General features: G+C 51.5%; 2 protein-coding genes and 1 long non-coding RNA gene across 4 annotated transcripts; 1 reads left to right on the top strand and 2 right to left on the bottom strand.

The window, feature by feature from the left end:
* Nucleotides 1-2819: 2819 nt before the first annotated feature.
* On the bottom strand, nt 2820-8493 carry UNC119 (unc-119 lipid binding chaperone). The gene is made up of 5 exons (XM_020884782.2): nt 8201-8493; nt 4649-4762; nt 4058-4160; nt 3761-3933; nt 2820-3501 (listed from the first exon to the last, which is right to left on the bottom strand). Exons 1-5 carry the CDS (start codon nt 8418-8420, stop codon nt 3389-3391), a joined length of 723 nt encoding a protein of 240 aa, XP_020740441.1. The 5' UTR covers nt 8421-8493; the 3' UTR covers nt 2820-3388.
* LOC139039026 (uncharacterized) lies at nt 8449-13971 on the top strand. 2 transcript variants are annotated; one of them, XR_011492153.1, is made up of 3 exons: nt 8617-8725; nt 9286-9469; nt 13571-13971. It is a non-coding gene; the product is annotated as an uncharacterized lncRNA (long non-coding RNA). The 2 variants fall into 2 exon arrangements; XR_011492152.1 differs by lacking the exons at nt 8617-8725; nt 13571-13971 and adding an exon at nt 8449-8529 and having other exon boundaries at nt 9286-11083.
* PIGS (phosphatidylinositol glycan anchor biosynthesis class S) lies at nt 9491-21125 on the bottom strand. Its single transcript, XM_020884761.2, has 12 exons — nt 21022-21125; nt 20604-20743; nt 20410-20521; nt 17912-18001; nt 17410-17501; nt 15825-16032; nt 15170-15312; nt 13966-14080; nt 12671-12816; nt 11780-11880; nt 10935-11145; nt 9491-10579 (listed from the first exon to the last, which is right to left on the bottom strand). Exons 1-12 carry the CDS (start codon nt 21053-21055, stop codon nt 10304-10306), a joined length of 1668 nt encoding a protein of 555 aa, XP_020740420.2. The 5' UTR covers nt 21056-21125; the 3' UTR covers nt 9491-10303.
* Nucleotides 21126-21184: the final 59 nt, after the last annotated feature.

Genomic DNA, 21184 nt, shown 5'->3' on the forward strand with positions numbered 1-21184 from the left:
AAGAACGTCAGCAACAAATCACAATAACTTTTCACAGAATTTGTGACTTTGTCATTAGGTAGAGAAATCACATTAGAAATCACAGATGTTTTCATAATATATTACAGGCATCACAGAATATATATAGATATCAATATATAGTTTTTAACACATAAAATATATAGGATTACAATATATTCTATGTACATAAAATCTTTATGGTCCAGAGGCTTCAGTAGAGACAACAAATGGGTCCATGACATACACAACAAAGTAAAGCACCCTTTGGGACTTCCCTGGTGGCCCAGTGGTTAGGACTCTACACTTCCAGTGCAGGGGACACTGGTTTGCTTCCTGGTCTAGAACTAAGATCCCACAAGCTGCGTGCTGTGCCCCCAACCCCCCAAAAAGTAAAGCACCCTTGCTTTAGGTGACAGGTGGTTGGAAAGTGGAGGGTGGCTCCCAGGGAAGGGGCCAGGCTAGGGAGGAAGGCACTCGGGGCTGGGGACAGCAGCTCATCACCGACTGGAAGGAAAGCATCTCAATAGTTTACAGTGGGTTTGGTAGTGCCCACGTGCACCCCTAGCTCCAGCCCAAATTGGCATGAGTGGTGGGTCCCCCTGCAGTATCTGGTCTTTCCTGCGCAACCTCATGGTAGGGTCCTCATGACACCCCTAAGGAGTCAAAGCAAAAAATATCCGGCTGACTTCAAAGAGAATGTGAGGCCCAGCTCTGGCAAGGTTCAGCGCAGCCTTCAAGGACAGCTCATCAGCACGAGAGCCAGGACAAGCCCCACCCGACCCTGTTTCTTCCTCCTTCTATAGCCCAGGGATTCTCTTGGTTCCCAGGAAAAGTGCCAGGAACCAAATGTACCAAGGTGCACCATTAGCAGCAGGACCAGTGCCAGAGGCATGAAGACTTAAAAGGAGGCAGGGGTCCAAGCCTTCTCCCAGCCAGCCTTATGCCAGGCCTCACCAGAGGAGAGACTCTTTGATACATGACCCAGGGATGAGGACCTCAAAACAGGGACTGCCCTACCTGTCTGAAGGTGGAAGTACAGCAGGACCAAACCAGAACATTCACCCAATTCGATTTAGCACGCTCACTGCACGCTTACTCTGTGACCCTCCATTGTGAGGGGTGTTGTTCATATTAAGTGTCCCATTCATTGCAGACCATTAGGCATTCCTGCCCCCAGCTCACTTAACACCAGTAGAGCCTGGTAACTACCTCATAATCCAACCAGCATCATAAATGCTTGAAAACTCAGGACGACTTAGACAGGAAGAGATGGGGAGAGAGCACTGAAGCAAAGGGAACGGCATAAAGCAAGTGTTTGGAGGCACGATTTATCAATTGCTTTCAGGAAAGTGAATATTTACAATGTGAAAGATGTGTGGAGCCTTAGCGGTTCAGATGTTGGAAATTCTCCTGAAGATGATGGTGGGCCACTGAGGAGATTAAGCAGGAATGACCTGGTCAGATTATTTCTGGCAGCTGAGTGAAGGATGGATTGGAAAGAGTGAAGCTAATAGCCAATATATATTGAAAGCTAGGCCCAAGCCTGAATGTCTTACATGTGTTAGACTGTCCGCAATCAATTCTGAGGATTAAGCCCATTTTTCAGAAAAAGCTGGCGCACAGAGGTTAACTTGCCACAGCTATTAAGCGGTCATGTCAGGGTGCTCCCCAGTACTTCCATGCTAGAGGCAGAGGGGTGCTGAGGAGGATATTGTAGGCATTCGAGTGAAAGGTAAAGAACTGCAGAGAAGCAGATGAAGTTGAGACTTTTAAGAGACGAAATCTTCGGTGATTGGATGGAGCTAGAGATGGGAGTTGAGACTGAGTCCCTGGTTTGTGGACAGAATATTGGGGTGAGTAGGATTCATCTATGAATCCTCTCTAGAACCCTCCAAGCAGGATGACTCTTGCTCCAGTGCACTCAGTTCATCTTATTCTAGAACAGGTATTTGTTTCGTGTCTCACTCATTTTATTTGGCTGCACCATGTCTTAGTTAAGGCATGTGGGATCTATTTCCCTGACCAGGGCTCAAACCTGGGGGCCCCTGCATTGGGAGCAGAATTTTAGCCACTGGACCGCCAGGGAAATCCCAATGTCTCACTCATTTTAGAGTCCCAGAGTTCAACCCAGATCTTGGCCCTCCCGCAAGGGCTCCACAGAACCCAGGTGAATTCCAGCACTTCCAGGCCTCGCAGGCTTAGATTAACTATAGATTAGCTATTCAGTCTAGAGAGAAAAATAGCGCCAAGTGTATCCAAATTAGTGCCTGGAACAGTAGGCTGTAAACCCTGACGTAAACTCTCCCATCTACCTGTTTCTGAATTTCCTCCATTAAGATGAAGACATTCTCTGTGTCTGGGGTCAGGCTGGGGGGAGTGTTATATGCTGGGCAGCCAAGCCTGGGGTCCTCCTCAAGGCAGCTGAAGGCAAGAGAGCGGCCAGGCCTTAGCCTTCTCTTTGATGAGTGCTAAAAGGACAACCTAATGGTCCTAGTAGCCTCTGGGTTCAGGGAAGGTGGGGTAGAGGGCAAGGCCACCTTCCCAACACCTTCCCTCCCACCCAGAGTCGCAGGCCCTTGTCCCAGCCTCTGTTCTTCAATGTTAGCTATGACTTTGAGCCAAAGTTTCCCCTCTGCGTGCTCAGGTCACCATCCTTATCAAAGGAAAAACCCTTTCCAGCTGCAACGCATACTAAACACTGACTCTAGATGCCTGGAGTGGTATCCAGGTGCAGAGGATCAGGAGACAGAAGTACCCTGGGACCACATCACTGCCCCCCACCAGCCACCACCACACACACATGCCAGCCCACAACCAGAGAACAGAAAAGGAGAGTTTATTGAAAACTATATACAGTTGGTCCAGCCCCTACCACAGGCTGTAATCTGGGCAGGTCCTTCCCACACCTCAGGCAGGATCTCAGCCCCTGATGGGAGAGACCAGGGCTGGGGTCAGGGCCCAGACTCCCTTGGGAAACTTGACTGCCAGACCCCGCATGGAACTTCATCTGTGAATTCACAACTCTAAATGGTCTGTCGGTGGTGGGCAGAGGAAAAGCCTGGATATGGGATCTCTATTCTGCAACTTGGGCCCAAGCGGCTAGGGCCAACTAGGTTACCCAGAAGTCCTGGCCACTCCTCCACCAGGAGGTCTTCCTGGAATGTGCAGGTGAACAGTCCCGCTACCACCCCACCCCATGTGCCAGGCCCCAGGGGCTGCACAGGCTTGGACTGGGGGACCTCAGGCACCCTCCCTCCCAACACTGACTCAGGGCTCAGGACTTCGGCAACACTCCTCGGACAGAAGACCCGGGGTTGAGAGGTGAGTGTTGGGGTGGTCATGGCTGTGGGCCCAGGACCCTCTCGAGGTTGGGGGTGGCTTGGGGGGGTCAGGGCGTCCCGCTGTAGGAATAGTCGGCTTTGTTGTGCATCACCAGCCGGTCATCCACGAAGTAGAAGCTGTCGGACTGTGTCTCATACGGGTGACGGATCATCTCGTTGACTGTAAGAGAGGCCCAGCGAGTTGGGGGCAAAGGTCAGGAGCCTGGGCCAGGACACGGCAGGGACTACAGGACTCGGGGACGGGGACAGGTGAACAAAGAGTTCCCCGAGTCTCTTTGAGTCTCAGTTTCCCTATAGGTGGCTTAGGAATGGGGGCTAGACACAAGAGACCTGGGATGGGAAGAGAGGGGCTCAGACCCACGTTCCCTCCACCTGGTCCCTCTGAGTCCCCCGCCCCCCAGGTTCCTCCCCCAACGCACTCAGCTCCTCGGAGAGAGCGGGGAAGTCGTAGATGTGCTCGCAGGTGTTCTTGCTGCTGGGGATGCAGAAGCCAAAGTGGAAGTCGAAGCTTTTGAGCAGCTGGTTGCGGAAGTAGTGCCTCTCAATCATGCGGAAGTTGTTGACAGGCTTGTCTCCCACTGTGAACTCCACCCTGAGCAGAGAAGGGGGCGGGGCTGAGCTGGGCCCCCGGAGGGGCTCAGCAAGAACTCCGGAAGGGCTCCTTCCCACCCCCAACCCCACCCCCACCCCACCCCTCACCCCGGCCCGTGACTCACGTGGCTCCCACCTGCCTCAGGCGGAGGAAGGCAGGCGTGAACTGGTAGCGGACAAAGCGCCCGGCATTGGGGTCCAGATCCCGCGGGTTGATGGGCAGCCGCTCTGTAATGCACCCCAGCCGGTCTCAGTGGGCTTCAGGTGGGACCCGTGCCCACCCGAAGTTTCACCCCAGGGACCTCATCTGTCTGAATTTTTTTCAGAACTCCTCAGGAGATCCTGATGCATATTGAGGGTTCAGATCATTGGCCAAATGCTTCCAATTGCTTTTAAATTGGTCAGCAGGTCACCAGTTTCAACTGAGAGTCCCAGAGCCCCAAGAGAGAAAAAGACCTGAGGCCTCTGGGACTGCAGTTCCCAAGGGGGCCTACAGGGGGCAGGCTGGCAGTGACTGAAGGGGCAGGATTGTCCTTCCGCAGGGACACAGAGAAAGGTAAAGACGAGGCCCAGCCCCAGGTAGAGGGCCCCGCTGCTTGGTGACTCCTGGGGAGGCCTGGGTGCCAATCAGAGCTCTGTTCTGACTCCTCGGTGGCCTCAGGGGTCCCTGGGCGGCCCACTTCCTCTGTGGATGATGGCGTACCCAATGCACTCACCTGAAGCTGGGGGCTTCTTGATTTCAAAGAGGACAGTGCCTGAGTCCATGTCCCGAATCTTGAACCTGACGAAGTCAATCTTGTAGATATTCTCCTCAGGGGAACACAGGTAGTCTAGGGGAGACGGGTGGCTGAGTGAGGAAGGGACCTAGCTACCCCGGACTAGCTGCCACTTTCTCTGATCCCTGGGATGACTGCCTTGCAGAGAGACAGAACTGAGCCTCTAACCTGAGGGAGCCCCCACAGAGCGTGGGGGAGACATAGCTCTGCTCTTGGGATCTAACGGGGGACAACTGGTTCTCTCCTGGTAGCTTCCGGGTCAGGGAGGCTCAGGATGGAGGACAAGGCCACCTCCCCCACACTTTCCCTCCCAGCCAGTGGTGGAGGGCCCTTATTCCAGCCTCCACTGTGTCAGGAGTGGCTCGGTGAGTTTTAACCAAACCAGTCTAGAAGCAGGTGAGAAGCCCCTCCCCCCACCACCCTGAGAGAGAAGATAAGCCCTGCTTTTAGGAACCTCACTCTAATGGGGGCGACACAGCTCTATTTCCAGAGAGGATACCCCTACCCCTCCTCTGGCCCACAGCCACCACCGGTGCCACATCTAAGTGTGTCAAGCAAGGACTTTATCTGACCTAGGTAGCGCTGGGGCAAACAACCCCTTCCCTGTTCTTCCTCACCCCCCAGGCCCCTCCTCTCCCCATAAGAGGCTTATACAAACCCAGCTCCCTTAAGCAGCTTAGTCAAAGCTCTGCTGACTCAAGCCCAGAGCCTGGAATATTCAGGGGGGAGGTGGGTGTGGAGAGAGGAAGGGAGCCACCTTTGCTCTCATCCCCCATTGATCTTCAAACAAGAGGAGGTCTTAGCAGAGGAGGTCTTAACAGAGGGAACCCCCAGACCCTGCCCCGTTAAAAGTCATCCATCCATTCTTGACTCTGAGCCACCCTCAGAGCAAAGAGGCAAGGCCAGAAAGAGGGTGTGGCAGGTGTAGCAGGACTGTGCCTGGGGTAAGGGGAATCCTTGAGCCCAGAAGAGGAACTAGGAACAGTGCTGGGCCTGGCCTGAGGAAGCTCAGAAATAGCAGGGCCTGATCCAACCCTCACCACTCTTGCAGCAGCAACTGCAAGCACCCCGGCAGCAAATAGGAAAAAACAGAGATGTGCAGTGGGGGCTCCTGTGCCTGCATAGCATCACATCCTCCCCGCAGAGGCCCGGAAATCACCCACTAGGCCCCTAGGCCACCACTGATTCCTCTGGGGCAGGAAGAGGAAGTGAACGTAAAGTCATTCTCTCTTCCCAAGCCTGGGGCAGCCCCCTCCAGGAAGGCCTCCTGGTGGCCACCTGGCACTTGGGGTCCAGCAGGGACTACACAGGGCTTATGGTGGGGCTGGAGCCCTGGCCTGCCCATCACAGCCCACACTGGGGAGAGGAGAAATGGAAGTAGGCAGGTCCTACCTCACCCTGTACACAACTTATTTTCACAGAAAGTAAACACTAATCCAAAGACGTAGGAGGAAAGTACAGGGCAGAGGAGAGGAAGTGGCAGAACTTGGAAGAGCAACCTAGTCGCCCAGCTCCCAGCTCCCAATAGTTCTCCTCCTTCCCCCATTCCCTAACTTCTGGAGCCTCTCCTCTCATTGGAGAACAACTTGCACTGTGACCTCTGCCTCTTCTACTGCAAACTCAACCTATCAATCCCTTTGTCCTTAGAGGAAGTGAGGAATGGAAGATGCCCATGGCTCAGGACACCACCTCCACTCCCTCCCCCGCCCGGAGAAGGATGAAGCCTGGGACTCAGGGTCAGGTCCGATAAGGGGCAGAGTGGCTGAGGGCTCAGAATGCAACTGCTCCCTTCGCCTCAGCCACAAATAGCTTCCTAAGCTGGATTCGGGGCTGGGTAATTTCAGACCTGTGCGATTAGGGTCAGAGGAGACTGGGCAGGGGTGCCAATGGGGAAAGTCTTGGAGCCCTGTTCTCAGCTTCCACAAAGAAGAGAGATCTGGTGAAGACTTCCCTAATCGCCCACAGATGCTGAATCTCTAAGGGCTATGAATTTCCCCCAAATTCAGACACACAGTTGTATATGGGCTAGAAGCCCCTCTGGCTGCAAAATTACCTCAAAAGTTACCTAGGACTGGGACAAGTTAGACATCCTATAAGGAAGTTCTGCCCCGGAGCCAACCTGAATCCTAAACGCTGCTGTTGCCAGTTACAGCCCAACTGGCACCAACATCAGATTGGTCCAGGCGCCCTCCCTCTACTACTGCCTGCTTGGGTATGGCAGTTCAGGGCTCCAGGGGCCCAGCCAAGAATGGCTGCTGCCCAGCTAAGAGAGGAGGGAGATGCTGGTTCCCTGGGGACCCAGATGCACAGGCCTAGACCTGCCATCACAGTCCCCTCCACAGCTGTCTGGAAGCCCTGGATTCTTCTGCTCCTGCAGCGCCAGAGCTCAGGTCCAGTCCAGCAACTGCTCCCTACCCCCACAGGGGGACTCCAAAAGTTGCCCTCACAGAGGAGCCAGGGCAGGGTTACTAACTAATGAGGCCAAGATAGAAGGCCACTGCCTCTCCAAGCGCCTTCTGTTCTTTGAGGCTCAGTCACGGCCTCTGCCATGACACTTCCCTCCCTTGTTCCCTGCCTACAGTCACCCCCTCCCCTGCCCTGAATGCCCAGTTGTCTGCCTCCAGGCAGCAGCCATGAGCAGTCCTGAGGGGCCCTCAGTATTGACAAAAGAGCCCTATTTACAGAGCATGCACAGCCTGCCAGGCACAGTGCAAAATCAGAGGATTTATTTTCACAACAGCTCTCTAAAGGTAGGGGTCATTATTCCCATTTTACAGATGAGTATGCTCAGAGAGGTGAAGTTATTAGCCCAAGGTCACAGAGCCAATAGGCCGGCAAAGTTGGAACTTCAGTTTGGCAATCCAGCTCAGAAACTCAACCACAGGGGAGGCCGGGCCTCCCAGAAGAGGACAGGCCCTAGTTCAGGCTAAAGAGGGTATTAACCCACTTCCTTGAGAAGCCCAGAGTCAAACCACTGAAGCTTCCTCTTCAGGTCCTTTCCTGGGGAGAGCGATGGCCCCAGACTTCCTGGGGTGTCCAGTGTGAAGGAGACCTAAGGGTTTTGATACCACACCTAGCCTCTAGGGTGGAGGAGACTGGGGGCTGACTGAATTCAGCCCCCCTCCTCATTATTGCAGAGAAGATCTCCAAAGGACTCTGAAGACTGTGGGGATGGGGTCACAGTTGCAGCTGCTGCCCCACCTCCACCATGGGAAAGGGGGATGGACTCCTCAAAAAGGAAAGGGGTGGAAACGAATCTCTAAAGGGACGCGGGGGGGGGCGCAGAGAGAGATCGAGGGAAGGGGGGACATGGAGATCTCAGGCTTGGAGGCAGAAGGGTAGAGGACACAAGCGAGGGGGACCCGGGTGGGGGAGGGGAGGCGGGGGGAGGGCGGGAAAGGGGGCGGGGGCTCGGGCTCCGCGCGCCCCGAAGGCCCCCTCTCGTGCTCTCTCACTCCTGCCCACGGGCGGCGCTGCCTCGCGGGTGCTCACCACCGGTGATCCGCTGCAGCCCCAGCACGTCCTCCGGCCCGATCGGCTGCTTCCTCTGCAGCGGCCCCGGCCTGGGCCCCGGGCCTGCCTCCGGCTCCGACTCGGACCCGGATTCGGATTCCGCCTGCAGCTCCGGCTTAGGCTCCACGTTCGGGCCCGAGGCCCCTGGAGCGTGCTCCGCTCCCGTCCCGGCCCCGCCGCCGCCCTTCTTCACCTTCATGGCCTCGCGGGGCCGCGGCTCGCCTGCTGCCGCCGCGGCTGCCTGCGCCGGCTAGAGCCGAGAAGGGGGAGCGTCCGCAGCCCCGCCCCCGGCCGGACCGGGGCCCCAGGTACCGCCCCGCCCCCGGGTGGGCCTGGCGCTGGCCCCGCCCACCGCCCGCCCACCTGGGCTACTGACCCGGGGCAGGGAGGGGGCCCGCCGGGGAAGTCGTTCATTTTTCCGGTAGGGGTTTTCAGGGGTCCTGGCTACCTACTCCTTTTTATTCGCTGACTTCCAGCCACTCCGCCTTTCCCTCTGCCCCGCACGTGAGTTCCCGTCTCAGGGCCTGGGATGCTCTTCCCCCAGATGGCCTCCTCTTGCTCTTCCGGTCTCAGCTCAAATGTCATTTTCTCAGAGGCCCTCTCAGACACCTCGTCACTATCTGATCAGCCTGTTTTTTCTAATGCATCATCTGAAATTCGTTTCAGTTACTCATTGACCAGTCCTCCTCCAAGACCAGTTCGGTGAAACTGGAGATCCCGTCTTTGTTCTCTAGAATACCTAATACTTAGTACAGTGCCCACTGCAGCCTGCACTCAACACAGTTGACCCTTGAACAACACGGGTTTGAAGTGAGTGGGTCCACCTATCTGTGGATTTTTTTTCAATAGAAAATACTACAGTACTACACGATGGGAGGTTGGCTGAATACGTCGGTACGGAACTGCAGATAAACAGGGCCAAATATAAATTATCATCTGATTTTTGAATGCACAGAGGGTAGGCATCTCACCCACTACGTTGTTCAAGGGCCAACTGTATATTCTGTTTTAGAATTTATGAATCATTTAGTATCTGAGAACTTACACTGCTATTTCTCTCCCAGACCCCCTGCTAGATAACCCAGGAAATTCTGAAGGACAGCAGCCTACAATATCTAGCCACCACAGGGCCCTCCAGGACGGGAAGGCGGGAAGAGCATGTGGCCAGGTGGAAGTAAAATGGACTAGTGAGCCCAGGAAGACATACAGGAGAAAAACCATGACTTACACACGAATGAAGAATGAAAGGTATGATCACACTTCGTATCATTCCAGTTCATATTCAACCAATGTTTATTGAGAGCCTAGAATATGCCAGACACTTTCACAAGCTCATCACATTTAAGCCTCACACCCACCCTGTAAGTGCTATTTTAACAAAAGAAAAACTGAGGCTCAGAGAGGATTAAATAGCTTATTCAAAGCTCCCCTGATATTAAGTGCAGAAGCAAGGGTTGAATTCAGACATGTTGGATCCCAAGTCCAGAATTCTCCCCACTGTACCACACTGCCTCTATACAGGGATGAAGAAGGGAACTTCTGCCACACACAGCATCAGGCTGCACCCACCAAGTGCAGCCACCCAGGAGAGGGGAGAAGGCCCCAGAGATGACAGGGGCCTGGCCCCTTCCAGAAGAGCAGTGCTAGGGCTTTCTCTGAGGGATCAGAGAGAAGCAGGAGGAAAGGGCCCTAGAGCCCAACCCAGGGCTTTTCCCTAATGCTCCTCCTCAGTTCAAGAGGACTGTGAGGAACAGGGCAGAAACACAAGCTGCCCCTGCTGCAGAAGGGGATAGAAAAGGGCCTTGAAGTTCAAGTCAGGTAAGGAGACCCAGATTGGGTCTTTTGAGGTTTGGGGGTTGGAGTAGGGGGAGGAGATGAAGAGTGGGAGGGACCTGAGCCACAAGAATGGGGAGCACAGGAAAGAGGAAACCCTCTTCGAGTATTATTATAGTTTGACTGCTGGAGTGGTGACAGAACAGTCTGGAGACAAATCACTTGTGGCAGGCCCTGTTATGTGCCTCTCAATCTAACACCTCCCCTCCTGGCTGGAAAGGAAGTCTTCCTACTGTGATGCCGCCCCACTCAGTCTATCTTCTCAGGCTTTTTCCAGGACTTGCGAGTCTCCAGGAAGATTTTAAACAGGGACAAGAGGATGGGCACAGCCATGGGCAGGAAGAGCGGGATGTAGATGGCAAACTTCTGGTCATCAGGGAAATAGAGGAGGTGGAGGAGCGAGGGATCAAAAAAGGCACGCTCCGAGGATGTCACCGCTTCCTGGCTGGCAGCGAAGGCAGAGGCCAGGTGCCCAGAGGACAACTCCTCCGCCGCCTTCTGGACTGCAGCTACAGCCCTGTACACCTAGGAAAGGGCAGGGCGTTACGGGAAAGTCCGAGGCATCAGCTGGTAGGGAGGGGTGGGAGAGGGCCCCACTGTGTCTTCTATCTACCAGGCAGGTTGCTGGAAGTTCACCCGGGATAAATGGCAGCCAGTATAAAAGGGCCAGGGGTTATCGTCTTAGTGCCCATTTAACACTTCACACCCACACTGCACTCCTCCTGGGGAGCTGGCACTGCCCTCTAGAGGAACCCTGGGCCCTCAGGATGACATGCCCATACACTCCCTTGACCTCAGATGGCTCTCTGCCTTCACCACTCCCTGGCCCTTGCTGGCCACTCCACTTCTCAGCCACAGAATGCATCCCCTGCCTGCTTACCTCAGACGCCACATCGTCCTTGATGACAATATTGCTGATCTTGCCCAGAAGCTGGGCCAGGGAGGTGAGAGTGGTGGTGGCTGTGGCCAGGTTCTCCACGGACCGGGCCCAGAGCAGCCGGTCTAACTCCCAGGTCATTATCCCTTCACTCTTAGGCCCAAAAAACAGGCATTTTGGAGGCAGCTGGGGCTGAGCAATCCCAAAGAGCAGCCTGTAGGAACAGCGCAGATCAAAGCAGCAGAGACCACAAGGTGGGAGAAGATGGTTGAGATTCCTAGAGTAACTATCAAGATTTTCCATCTCACCCAGAACCACAGGGGTTGTAGGAAGCACCTCAGGTCTTAGAGGGTGAGAGGCAACCCTAAGCAGTTCAGAGCCCCAAGCTCCACTTTAACCAATGATCTCCCTTTTTGTTCTTGTTGTTGAAGTTTAGTTGCTAAGTTGTGTCCATGGGGGTCTTTTGTGACCCCCATGGACTGTACCCCATCAGGCTCCTCTGTCCATGGGATTTCCCAAGCAAGAATACTGGAGTGGGTTGCCGTTTCCTCCTCTAGGGGATCTTCCTGATCCAGGGATTGAACCCACGTCTCCTATATTGGCAGGTGGATTCTTTATCACTGAGCCACCATGGATTCATAAACCTATTTTTCCTAAAACAGTCTTTGTCAGCAACTAGTCTTTCTTGGGAGAAGGATGAAGGGATTCTTGGAAACCTTTCTTGGTTTCCTTGGGGCTCCAGGCACCGCCAAGGTATCCCTGCCAGGTGAGAATTCAGTCCAGTCAGCCCAAGAGACAACAGTCAGACTCAATAGCCATGCCTCCAAGCGGATCCCCCAGGACCTCACCGCAACTGAGCCAGGAACACCTCCATAACCCGCACCATGTCCACCTCGACGCTCACCGGCAGCTGCGAGCCATTGTAGGCTTTGGGGTCCACGTTGTATACCTGCAGGGGACAACGAGGTGGCCTCAACATCACGCCAGGACTGTGCACAGCTCTGCCCCAGACCCTCTGGGGGCCGCGAGAGAAAAGGAAGACATACTCTGTGCTCTTTAAAAATGACAAACCAAATATTTCTGGACTACCTGCTATTAGGAGTTTTATATACATGATCTCCACTATTATCAGTCGTTTCTGACTCTGTGCAACCCTATGGACTACAGCCAGGTTCCTCTGTCCATGGGATTTTCCAGGCAGGAATACTAGAGTGAGTTGCCATTTCCTTCTCCAGAGGATCTTTCTGACCCAGGGATCAAACCCACGTCTCTTATATCTCCTGCACTGGCAGGCGGGTTCTTTACCAGTAGCACTACCTGTGAAGCCCTATATCTCCATTACCCCCTCACATATTAAAGAAATATCTGTTAAAAAAAAAAGAAAAAGAAATATTTGTATTCCATTTTAGAGTTCCTACCCATGAGAAACTCCCCATCGTACAGGGAGACAGAGTTCCCAATCTTATAAGACTCCCACAGATAGGGCCTAGATCTAAGTTACACACAGAATAGTCCTAAGTCAGTGCAAACTGCCAAGTGCAAAAGGGGCCGATTATAGCAACACTGATGGAAACAAAAAGCAGTGGGACAAGCCGAGGAGGGGCACGAGCTCACAGCGCCCTCACCTCCCCGACCCACTCAGGCCGGGCCACAGAGGAACAGCAGAAGGAACAGTCTCAGGGAACATTAGTCTGTCCCTGAAGCTTGGGCTCTGGGCTCTGCGCGGTGTGAACATTTACCATAATGCCACCCCAGCGGGGACTGTGGAAGGCGTTGGTGGCCACTGGAGCCCCGTCCTTGTCCTGAATGTACAGGGGGGAGTGGGCAAGCTCCGGAACGTAGAGGAGAAAGTTGAGCACGGGGTAAAGGGAGGCGGCACTGGATCCTGGAGCACAAGGAGAAGGGGAGTCAGCACAGCAGGTTGGATCCAGATCTGAGTTCCAGATCAGCCGCTGACTGCTGGGCACTCACTCTGCACCTGTTTCCCCAGCTGATAATCACTAAGATATCCTCCGGGCCTGGGTGTCTGTGGTAAAGAACCTCAACATTCTCCCAACATGTGCCACGTCCCTGAAAGTGCATTCCTGACCCTGAATCGCCCCTCCTCCTACAGACCCCCACACCACACCCCGCCACCTTCGACTGTCTGAGACAGCTCTCTGCCCCACTACCATACTGCACCCATATTACTATAACCCGTTCGTAGGCACAAGGATAAATTGACCTCAGGTCAGTCCCTGCTTCATATCCTTCTGCAGCCAGCCACTCTTACCAGGTTAAAGTTCAGACACCTTAAAGTGGTGATCTAGTGCCTGCCTGCCTGGCCAGCCTCAACTTGGTCATCCACAGTAAACTTTTCTGAGCTTCCAGAATGTCTATGCACTCTTAACTCTTTTGCCTCTAAGCTCATAGTGGCCTAGCCTGAAATCTTCTCTCTCTCTGCAGACAGGCATGCCGTTAAGCAGGCCCTCAGACTGTGAAGGGAGGAAGGAAGGGAGAAAGGATTCACCAAGGCCTCTCATGTTGCCCCTCCCATAGCCCTTGATACATGCCGGCCTAACCCTGAAATTCCACAGCTAGTGATTTACTCCCCTTGGTTTGCCTCTATTACAGTTCTTGGTCACACCTCCTCTTCCTAGGATCCAGCCCCAAAATGAAAAACTGGAATCCCAGCTTCAAGGTTCCTCAATCAGCAAAACTATCAACTCAAATTCCACCTTCATATGCTGCTACTCTTGTCCTTCTTACAAGAAAGTGTGGCCGTATCTTCCCTGGATGGTTTGCAGGGACGATCCATGTGTTTATAAAAAGTGCTGGGAATGCTTAATAAGCTCTTTTGGCTATGACAGTATGGAAGTGGAGACGTCAGTAGACTATCATGGGAAAGAAGCCTAAAAGCCCAGCACCTCCTCGACGCTCTCAGACCAACCCAACCTGGGAGCAGTCACTATATACAACCCACCTCCCACCCCAGGCTGAGCCTACCGGGTCCTTCCCCGGCCCGGCAGAGAGACCCTCAACCTCAGGAGCTCACCCAGCCGGGACTCCACGGGGTTGATGACATGGGGGAGGCTGTGTGCAGCCAAGTAGTAGCTGGAAGAAGCTGAGTCAAAGCGGGGGTTTACCCCCAACACTGCATAGTAAAGGATCTGCAGAACAAAGAGGAAAAACATGTTATTTTGTCTGTTGATTGATAGTCCAGTGTGTCCTCAAAAAGATAACAATTAGGCAGAGAAAATATGAGAGACAAAAATCAAGGCTTATGTATACCTATGGTTGATTCATGTTGCTGTTTGGCAGAAACCAATACAATTCTGTAAAGCAATTGTCCTTCAATTAAAAAAAAATTAATTAAAAAAAAATCAAGGCTGAGAGAAAACAGGACTAGGGAAAAAAAAATAAAGCTAAGGATAAAGTTAACACACTAAATCCATGCTTTGAACACATTATTTTACCAGGCTCTCCAAAAGCCTAAACAAAAAAGAGCATAATTCAGTGTCCACAGATCAAATCAAGTCAGCTATTCAGAAGTAATTACTCCCACTACCAAGACCTGATAAAAATGTCTCCCACATTTTCCCTAAAAAGGACACTGTGTGATTCAGAAAAATACATTCTTCACATCTTTATTGTTACTATGTTAACATATTTCAGGAAGTTTTTTTTTTTAATTTAATTTTATATTGAAGTATAGTCAATTAACAATGTTGAGATAGTTTCAGGTGGACAGTAAAGGGACTCAGCCATACATATACATGTATCCATCCTTTCCCAAACTCCCCTCCCATCTAGGCTGCCACGTAACACTGAGCAGAGTGTGCTATACACTGGGTCCCTGGTTGGGTTATCCATTTTAAATACAGCAGTGTGTACACGCCAATCCCAAACTGCCTGTTTGTTTTTAAATAAGATTTCCGGATAGTAAAACTGTTGAATACAGTTCCAGAAGGAGCCATAAGGAAGTTAAGTTTTTTAACAAGCACTGACAAAATTCCCCAAGCTGGACATCAAGGAGGGAAAGTAGACCCCAGAACCACATACATACACAGGAATTTCCTAACCAACCAGCAAGCTCCAAGAGCCGGAAGAGCAGACTACACTTGTAAAGGCTAAATATGTCTGGTAGAAAAGGATGGTGTAGGATGGCAAAGGACAGTGTAGGATGGCAAAGGATGGGGTAGGATGGCAAAGGACGGTGTACCCAGGAAAAGGGCTCTTCAGCTCGCTCCTAGTCGCACCTGCGAGTCCACGGAGAAGTTGCCTGCCACACTGAGGGCACTCAGGAAGGGCTGCACGTGGCGCCGGACGGCCCCCTCGATGTCCCAGTGGACGTCATGCGACTTGGGGTCAGGGTTGAGTAAACTGAAGGTGATTTCATAGCCTATAGAAACAGGAGTCAGGGAAGCCAGGGGTTCCCCTAGCTGAGCTGCCCCTGTTTCTCCTCTGAAGGGGCCTGATTGCCATTACGGAACCAAAGGGAGGATAAAACTGGAATAAAACTGGAATGAGAACACTGAGTACTTTAAGAAAAAGATGAGCGATTTCTCTGGTGGTCCAGTGGCTAAGACTCTGCGCTCCCAATGCAGGGGGCCTGGGTTCAGTCCTTGGTCAGGGAACTAGATCCCCCACGCTGCAACTAAGATTTCACACAGCCAAATAAATAAACAAAAATCTTTTTTAAAGAAAAATGAAACTAAAACCTATGGCTGATTGATGTTGATGTGTGGCAGAAACCAACACAATACTGTAAAGCAATTATCCTTCAATTAAAAATACTTTTGTGAAATCAAAGAAAGGAGTGAAGCATCTGCATGCAAATTCCCCTCCCACCCCGCAGTCTCAGCATAATTCATTTCCCTCTCCCTTCCCCTGGCAAAAGCCGGGTCATCCTACCCAGGCTGGACTTGAGAGGCCGCCTCTTATCAGAGCTCCACTTGTCCTCGGGAAGGTGGTCTGCCAGGGCTGCAGCAAGAACGTCCTCAGTCAAAGACATGGCCTGGGCTACCTGGATGATGCGGCGGCCGATGATGTTAAAGGCCTCCCGGTGCATTATCCCCCGCACAACTGCCATCCTCTTGGGCCCAATGTAGCTCATCATGTCCTATGAGGGGCAAGCAAGGGACAGGAGGCCGACACAGCTCAGGGAAGAAAGCAGAGGAGCACTCTGGCTCCTGTCTTTGAGAATGTGGTCTTTTGCCACCAACCAGCAGGCTTGCACCTCTCTCTGGATTCACAGTGAACTAATTATCTCAGGATTGCTGAGCTAGGGGGATATATGAGTGTTTTCATTCATTTCAGTTCTCTTCTCCTTCCCAGTCGACACACGTCCAGGCAACAACTATATCTTTGTGGGCTAGAAACTAAGAGAGGGCACACTGAGCCATGTAAGGAGAAACAAACCACTGGCAAGTTTGATATAAGCAGACAGCACATGGCAAAGAGGCAAGTACAAGAATTTTCATGGCAGCAGTATTTGTAATAGGATAAAACTGGAGACAATCCAAATGCCTGTTAGTGACAGAATGGATAAACTGTGATATGTTTATACAATGAAACATAAGGCAGAATTTTAAATGAACGCATTAGACTCAACTAGACATCATGAATGACTCAAACATAAAGGTCGAGCAAAGTGAAAGCTGGAGAAGAACATGCACTCTATTATGCTATTTACATAAAGTTCAAAAACAGGTAAAATTAAACATAGTGCTTAGAGAGACATAACATGTGGTAAAACTTGAAAGAAAAGTAAGAGAACAATACACACAAACTATGGTCACCTTGGGCTGAAAGGGAATGGGATATAACCATGGAGATACACAGGGTTGTACTGTAGTTTGCAAACTGGGGGTGGGAAATGCATATTCATTAAAATTTTCTTTCATCTTTTTGTAATAATTAACATTTCATTATAAATTTAACAATAAGGATTTCCCTCATGGTCCAGAGGCTAAGACTCTATGCTCCCAATGCAGAGGGCCTGGGTTCGATCCCTAGTCAGGGAACTAGATCCCACATGCCGCAACTAAGTTCACATGCCACATACAACTAAAGACCCTGTATGCTACAAGGAAGATCAAAGATCTCACGTGCCACAACTAAGACCTGGCACAGTCAAATAAACAATACTTTAATAGTAAATAAAATAAAATGTACCTGGTACAGCTTCCAACTGAGCCTTTTGCTCATAAGTGAAAAGATCAATGTGTGGCTCATATTATCATCACATTCAAAGCAGCCTCTTTAATCCTACTGACTTTTTTTTCCACTTTTAAATTGAAACTTTAACCATCTCCAAACCTTGGATTTAGAAAGACCCAAAGTCCATGAAAACAATCCCTATTTGTATTCTTTTTAAAAAATACTTGCGGAGTTTTCTGCAGCAAAAGGAAGGAATGGGCAGTCCCGCAACCAGGAGACTTAGGTGAGGACGAGCTGTAGGGAGACGGCAAGGCCGCAGCCTGTCTGCTCACCCTACCTGAGGGAGAAGCGAGGAGCGTTCAGAGATCACGTACACTGTCAGGGAGCCCTCTGCTTGCTCCGATGGCTCAGCTAACATGGTTTCTGCCTCTGGGGACGAGAGCAGGTGGTTTACCAGGAGCAGAAAACACCATTCCCTCTTCCCTCTGGCTCCCCCAGGATGCCTAGTCCATCACTCCACCTCCCACTCACACCCAGCTGACATGGTGGCCAGGTTTGGCCCTCGGTGGCCCACGCTGAGACACAAGGTCTCTCACTCCCAGCTTTCCCAGAGAGGTTCTGGAGTTAAGACAAGGGACGGAGGGAATTCCCTGGTTGCCTAGTGGTCAGGATTCTGGGCTTTCCCATTGCCATAGTCCAGGTTCAATCCCTGGTCGGGGAAGTGAGATAGCCACAAGCTGCATGATGCATGATGCAAAGACAAAGTATGGAAACTACACACTTAGAGATCAGAAGGAAAAAGAGGGCTTCCTGTTAAAAATGATCACCCCTTCCGGTACCTTGTATATTGCCCAGTGACAGGGCTGCCTCCTCATGATCCAAAGCCCTCCGATAGGCCTTCTGGAAACGGCATTTGATTTTCAGTTTATCTGAGAGAAAAGAAAGAGGCATAATGAGAAGAGCCCACCTTTCCAGCCCTAACACTGTCTGAGCAAGATGATGACGTGCAGAGAAAGACCAAGAAGCTACAGCCAGTTCTAATGATTTATGCAGACTGTGTGTGCGTGCTCAGTCATGTCTGACTCTTTTTGACCCCATGGACTGTAGCCCACCGGGCCCCTCTGTCCATGGGATTTTCTAGGCAAGAATACTGGAGTGGGTTGCCATGCCCTCCTCCAGAGGATCTTCCTGATGTAGGGATCAAACTCACATCTCTTGCATTTCCTGCATTGGCAGGCAGGTTCTTTACCACTAGCACCACCTGAAAAACCATGGATGATATAAATACACGGCACTCCACCTCGTCCACCTGCCCAGCTCTTGCCTCTCCCTGTGTACCTTCAACCTGAAGTACCCTCCCCACAGGGAAATCTACTATAATATTCATTACAATGAAAAGGTATAAGGAGGAAAACCATATGATTATTTCAATAAATGCCTCAAAAGAATTAAACTCAGTACACATTCTTAATAAAAAGAGGATGCTGGAATAGAGACTCAGACATAGAGAACGGACACATCAGGACTTCCCTGGTGGTCCAGTGGCTGAGCTTCCACACTCCCAATACAGGGGGCCTGGGTTTGATCCCTGGTCAGGACACTAAGATCCTGCATGCCACACAATTCAACCAAAAGAAAAAAGTATTTTTAGTTAAAAAAAAAACAAAAAACCTGAACCTGATTTTTAAATAGACACTGGATCTAACTATCAGTTTATAGGAAATAAGGATAATAAAGGAATACATTAAATGAAACCAGGAGGAAAAAAAGTCTGCCAAATCTAGAATGTGAGATGTCCTAACAAAGGACCTGGTTTCTCCAACAAATCAATGAAAAGAAATATATTTTGGGGTAGGGGGTATGGGGTAGGAAGAGCTGATATATAACAAAAGAAAAAAGAGAAGCTTAACAAAACAGAGGTCATAATGTTAGGATTAACTGAGGCAACACAGGTAAATAAAGTGTTTCACCTAGTTTCTGGCATATGATGAACAACTAATATTAGTTTTCATTATTACTAACTAGTGTTATCCCTTCTTCACCCCCTCATTTAACCTGAATTCCTACACTTCCTTTAAAAATCTGTCTTAAAAATTACAACCCTCGGGACTTCCCTAGTGGCACAATGGATAAGAGTCCACCTGCCAAAGCAAGGAACACAGGTTCAATTCCTGGTCGGAAGATTCCACATGTCACTGAACAGCTGAGCCTGTGAGCTACAACTAATGAGCCTGTGCTCTGCAACAAGGGAAACCACCGCAATGAGAAGCCTGCACACTGCAATCAAGAGCCAGCACAGCCAAAAAGAAGAATGTGGAGGTTGTTTAAAAAAAATAAATGCTGTCTCTTTAAAAAAAAATTACAGCCCTCAAAACCTTCTCTACCTTTTTTCCTCCCAGTTATAGTCTCTTTCTTAAGTACAGTCTCTGTTTTTTATATACTTATATACTTCTACATTGATTTCTTTCTCTGTCTCTCTCCCCTGCCTATGGATTTCTTGAAACCATTATCAATTTCTTATTCATCTCTAAATTCCTGATACCTAGGAAAAGTGCTTCCCTAGTGGTTCAGACAGAATAGAATTCGCCTGCAATGCTGGAGAGCTTTGTTTGACCTCTTGGTTGGGAAGATCCCCTGGAGGAGGGCATGGCAATCCACTCCAGTATTCTTGCCTGGAGAATCCCCACGAAGAGGGGAGCCTGACGGGGCTACAGTGCACGGGGTCGCAAAGAGTCCAAACATGACTGAGTGACTAAGCACACAGGAAAAGTGCCTCACACTCAGTAAAGTGTTAATGTTAAAGTGAATAAGGCCTGTATACAAGTTCAAATTGATTCCAAATCCTGTGTTCATTCCACTACATCCCACATCCTCCTCTGTCCCCTAATGAGCATCACCTGCTGCTGATCAGGTGGCACAACTGTTTTATGAAAAAAAAAAAAACTGCCATGTTAATGGTGAATACTGAATTTAAAACTTTTTTTTTTTTTCTCAGCAAACACAGTGTTCATTTAGAGAGGGCTTTTAACCACTTTTTCAGGGTACCCATGCTCCTCCTGGGCTTCCCAGGTGGCACAGTGGTAAAGAATCTGCCTGCCAATGCAGGAGATGCAAGGGACGCGGGTTCAGTCCCTGAGTCGGGAAGATCCCCTGGAGGAGGAAATGGCAACCCACTCCAGTATTCTTGCCTGGGAAATCCCATAGACAGAGGAGCTTGGCGGGCTTCAGTCCATAGGGTCGCAAAGAGTCAGGCACACACACACATGCTCCTCTTAGCCAATCTATCTGTGGACTGAGCTCAGACCAGAAAGGCAGCCCTGTTCCCCCAGGAACTCACATTTCAGAGGGATCTCTCTCTCATGCACAACAGTGAAAGGCAGCTTTTCCTGGTCATCCAATGGCACTGACTCCTGGGTAAACACTACAGTGACCGGCACCATTAGCCGCAGCTGCGGGAAGAAGCATCAGGGCCATCAGTTGAGTCTCCATCCTCCCGGGCTGTCCCGTGGTCCTCCACCCCTGAGATCTTACCTTCAGGGAATTCAGCCCACTGATCTCGGAGTAAGGCAACGGGGCCCGGTAGGTCTCCGTGGTCTTCCACCAGAGCGGCAACCCTAGCACGATGACCACCGTGGCGAAGAAGAGGGCGGCGCGCTTGCCTCGGACCACCTCTGCGGGGCACGGAGGGATCCACTGAGGCGCCAGCGGTGGGCTCGGGTGCCTGCCCCACCCCCGAGGCGGAGGAGCCCCGGCAACCCATCCTCAGAGGCTCTCGGCCCGCCTTCCGAGGGATTCCCGGGCTTGGGGCCCGGGCCCGAGTCTGAAACAATCCTGTCTGAGACGAACCCCGACCCCCAGTCCGCGAGACCTCTGACACACCACAGTCCCCACCCCTGCATTCCTCCCTCGCACTCCGCGAGCCGCAGCCCAGACCCGAATGCCACCGAACCTAGGTCAGTAGCGGCTGGCCCAGCGGCCGCCATACTTGCGTCCGATCGCTCCTGCCGCTGAGGGGCGGGGCCGCGCAGGCCTCCCCCAATCGGAAACCCGCACGGAGGGGGCGCGCCCACCGCCGCGGTCGCGACCAATCACGAGCGGCACTTCGGCGGGAG

This window comes from Odocoileus virginianus, chromosome 17 (genome assembly GCF_023699985.2).
Source record: "Odocoileus virginianus isolate 20LAN1187 ecotype Illinois chromosome 17, Ovbor_1.2, whole genome shotgun sequence".
Taxonomy (NCBI): domain Eukaryota; kingdom Metazoa; phylum Chordata; class Mammalia; order Artiodactyla; family Cervidae; genus Odocoileus; species Odocoileus virginianus.

Bases quoted from the DNA above. Each gene is read 5' to 3' on its own strand.
- UNC119 (XM_020884782.2), bottom strand. From the start codon at position 8,420: ATGAAGGTGAAGAAGGGCGGCGGCGGGGCCGGGACGGGAGCGGAGCAC. The intron at 4,763-8,200 runs GTGAGCACCCGC...CGTCTCCCCTAG, and splicing joins GCTGCAGCGGATCACCGGTG to ACTACCTGTGTTCCCCTGAG. The intron at 3,502-3,760 runs GTGCGTTGGGGG...CCTCTCTTACAG, and splicing joins CGCTCTCTCCGAGGAGCTGA to TCAACGAGATGATCCGTCAC.
- PIGS (XM_020884761.2), bottom strand. From the start codon at position 21,055: ATGGCGGCCGCTGGGCCAGCCGCTACTGACCTAG. The intron at 17,502-17,911 runs GTACCGGAAGGG...TCTCGTCCCCAG, and splicing joins GTCACTGGGCAATATACAAG to AGGCAGAAACCATGTTAGCT. The intron at 16,033-17,409 runs GTAGGGTGAGCA...TGCCCCTCATAG, and splicing joins GCTCCTCGCTTCTCCCTCAG to GACATGATGAGCTACATTGG.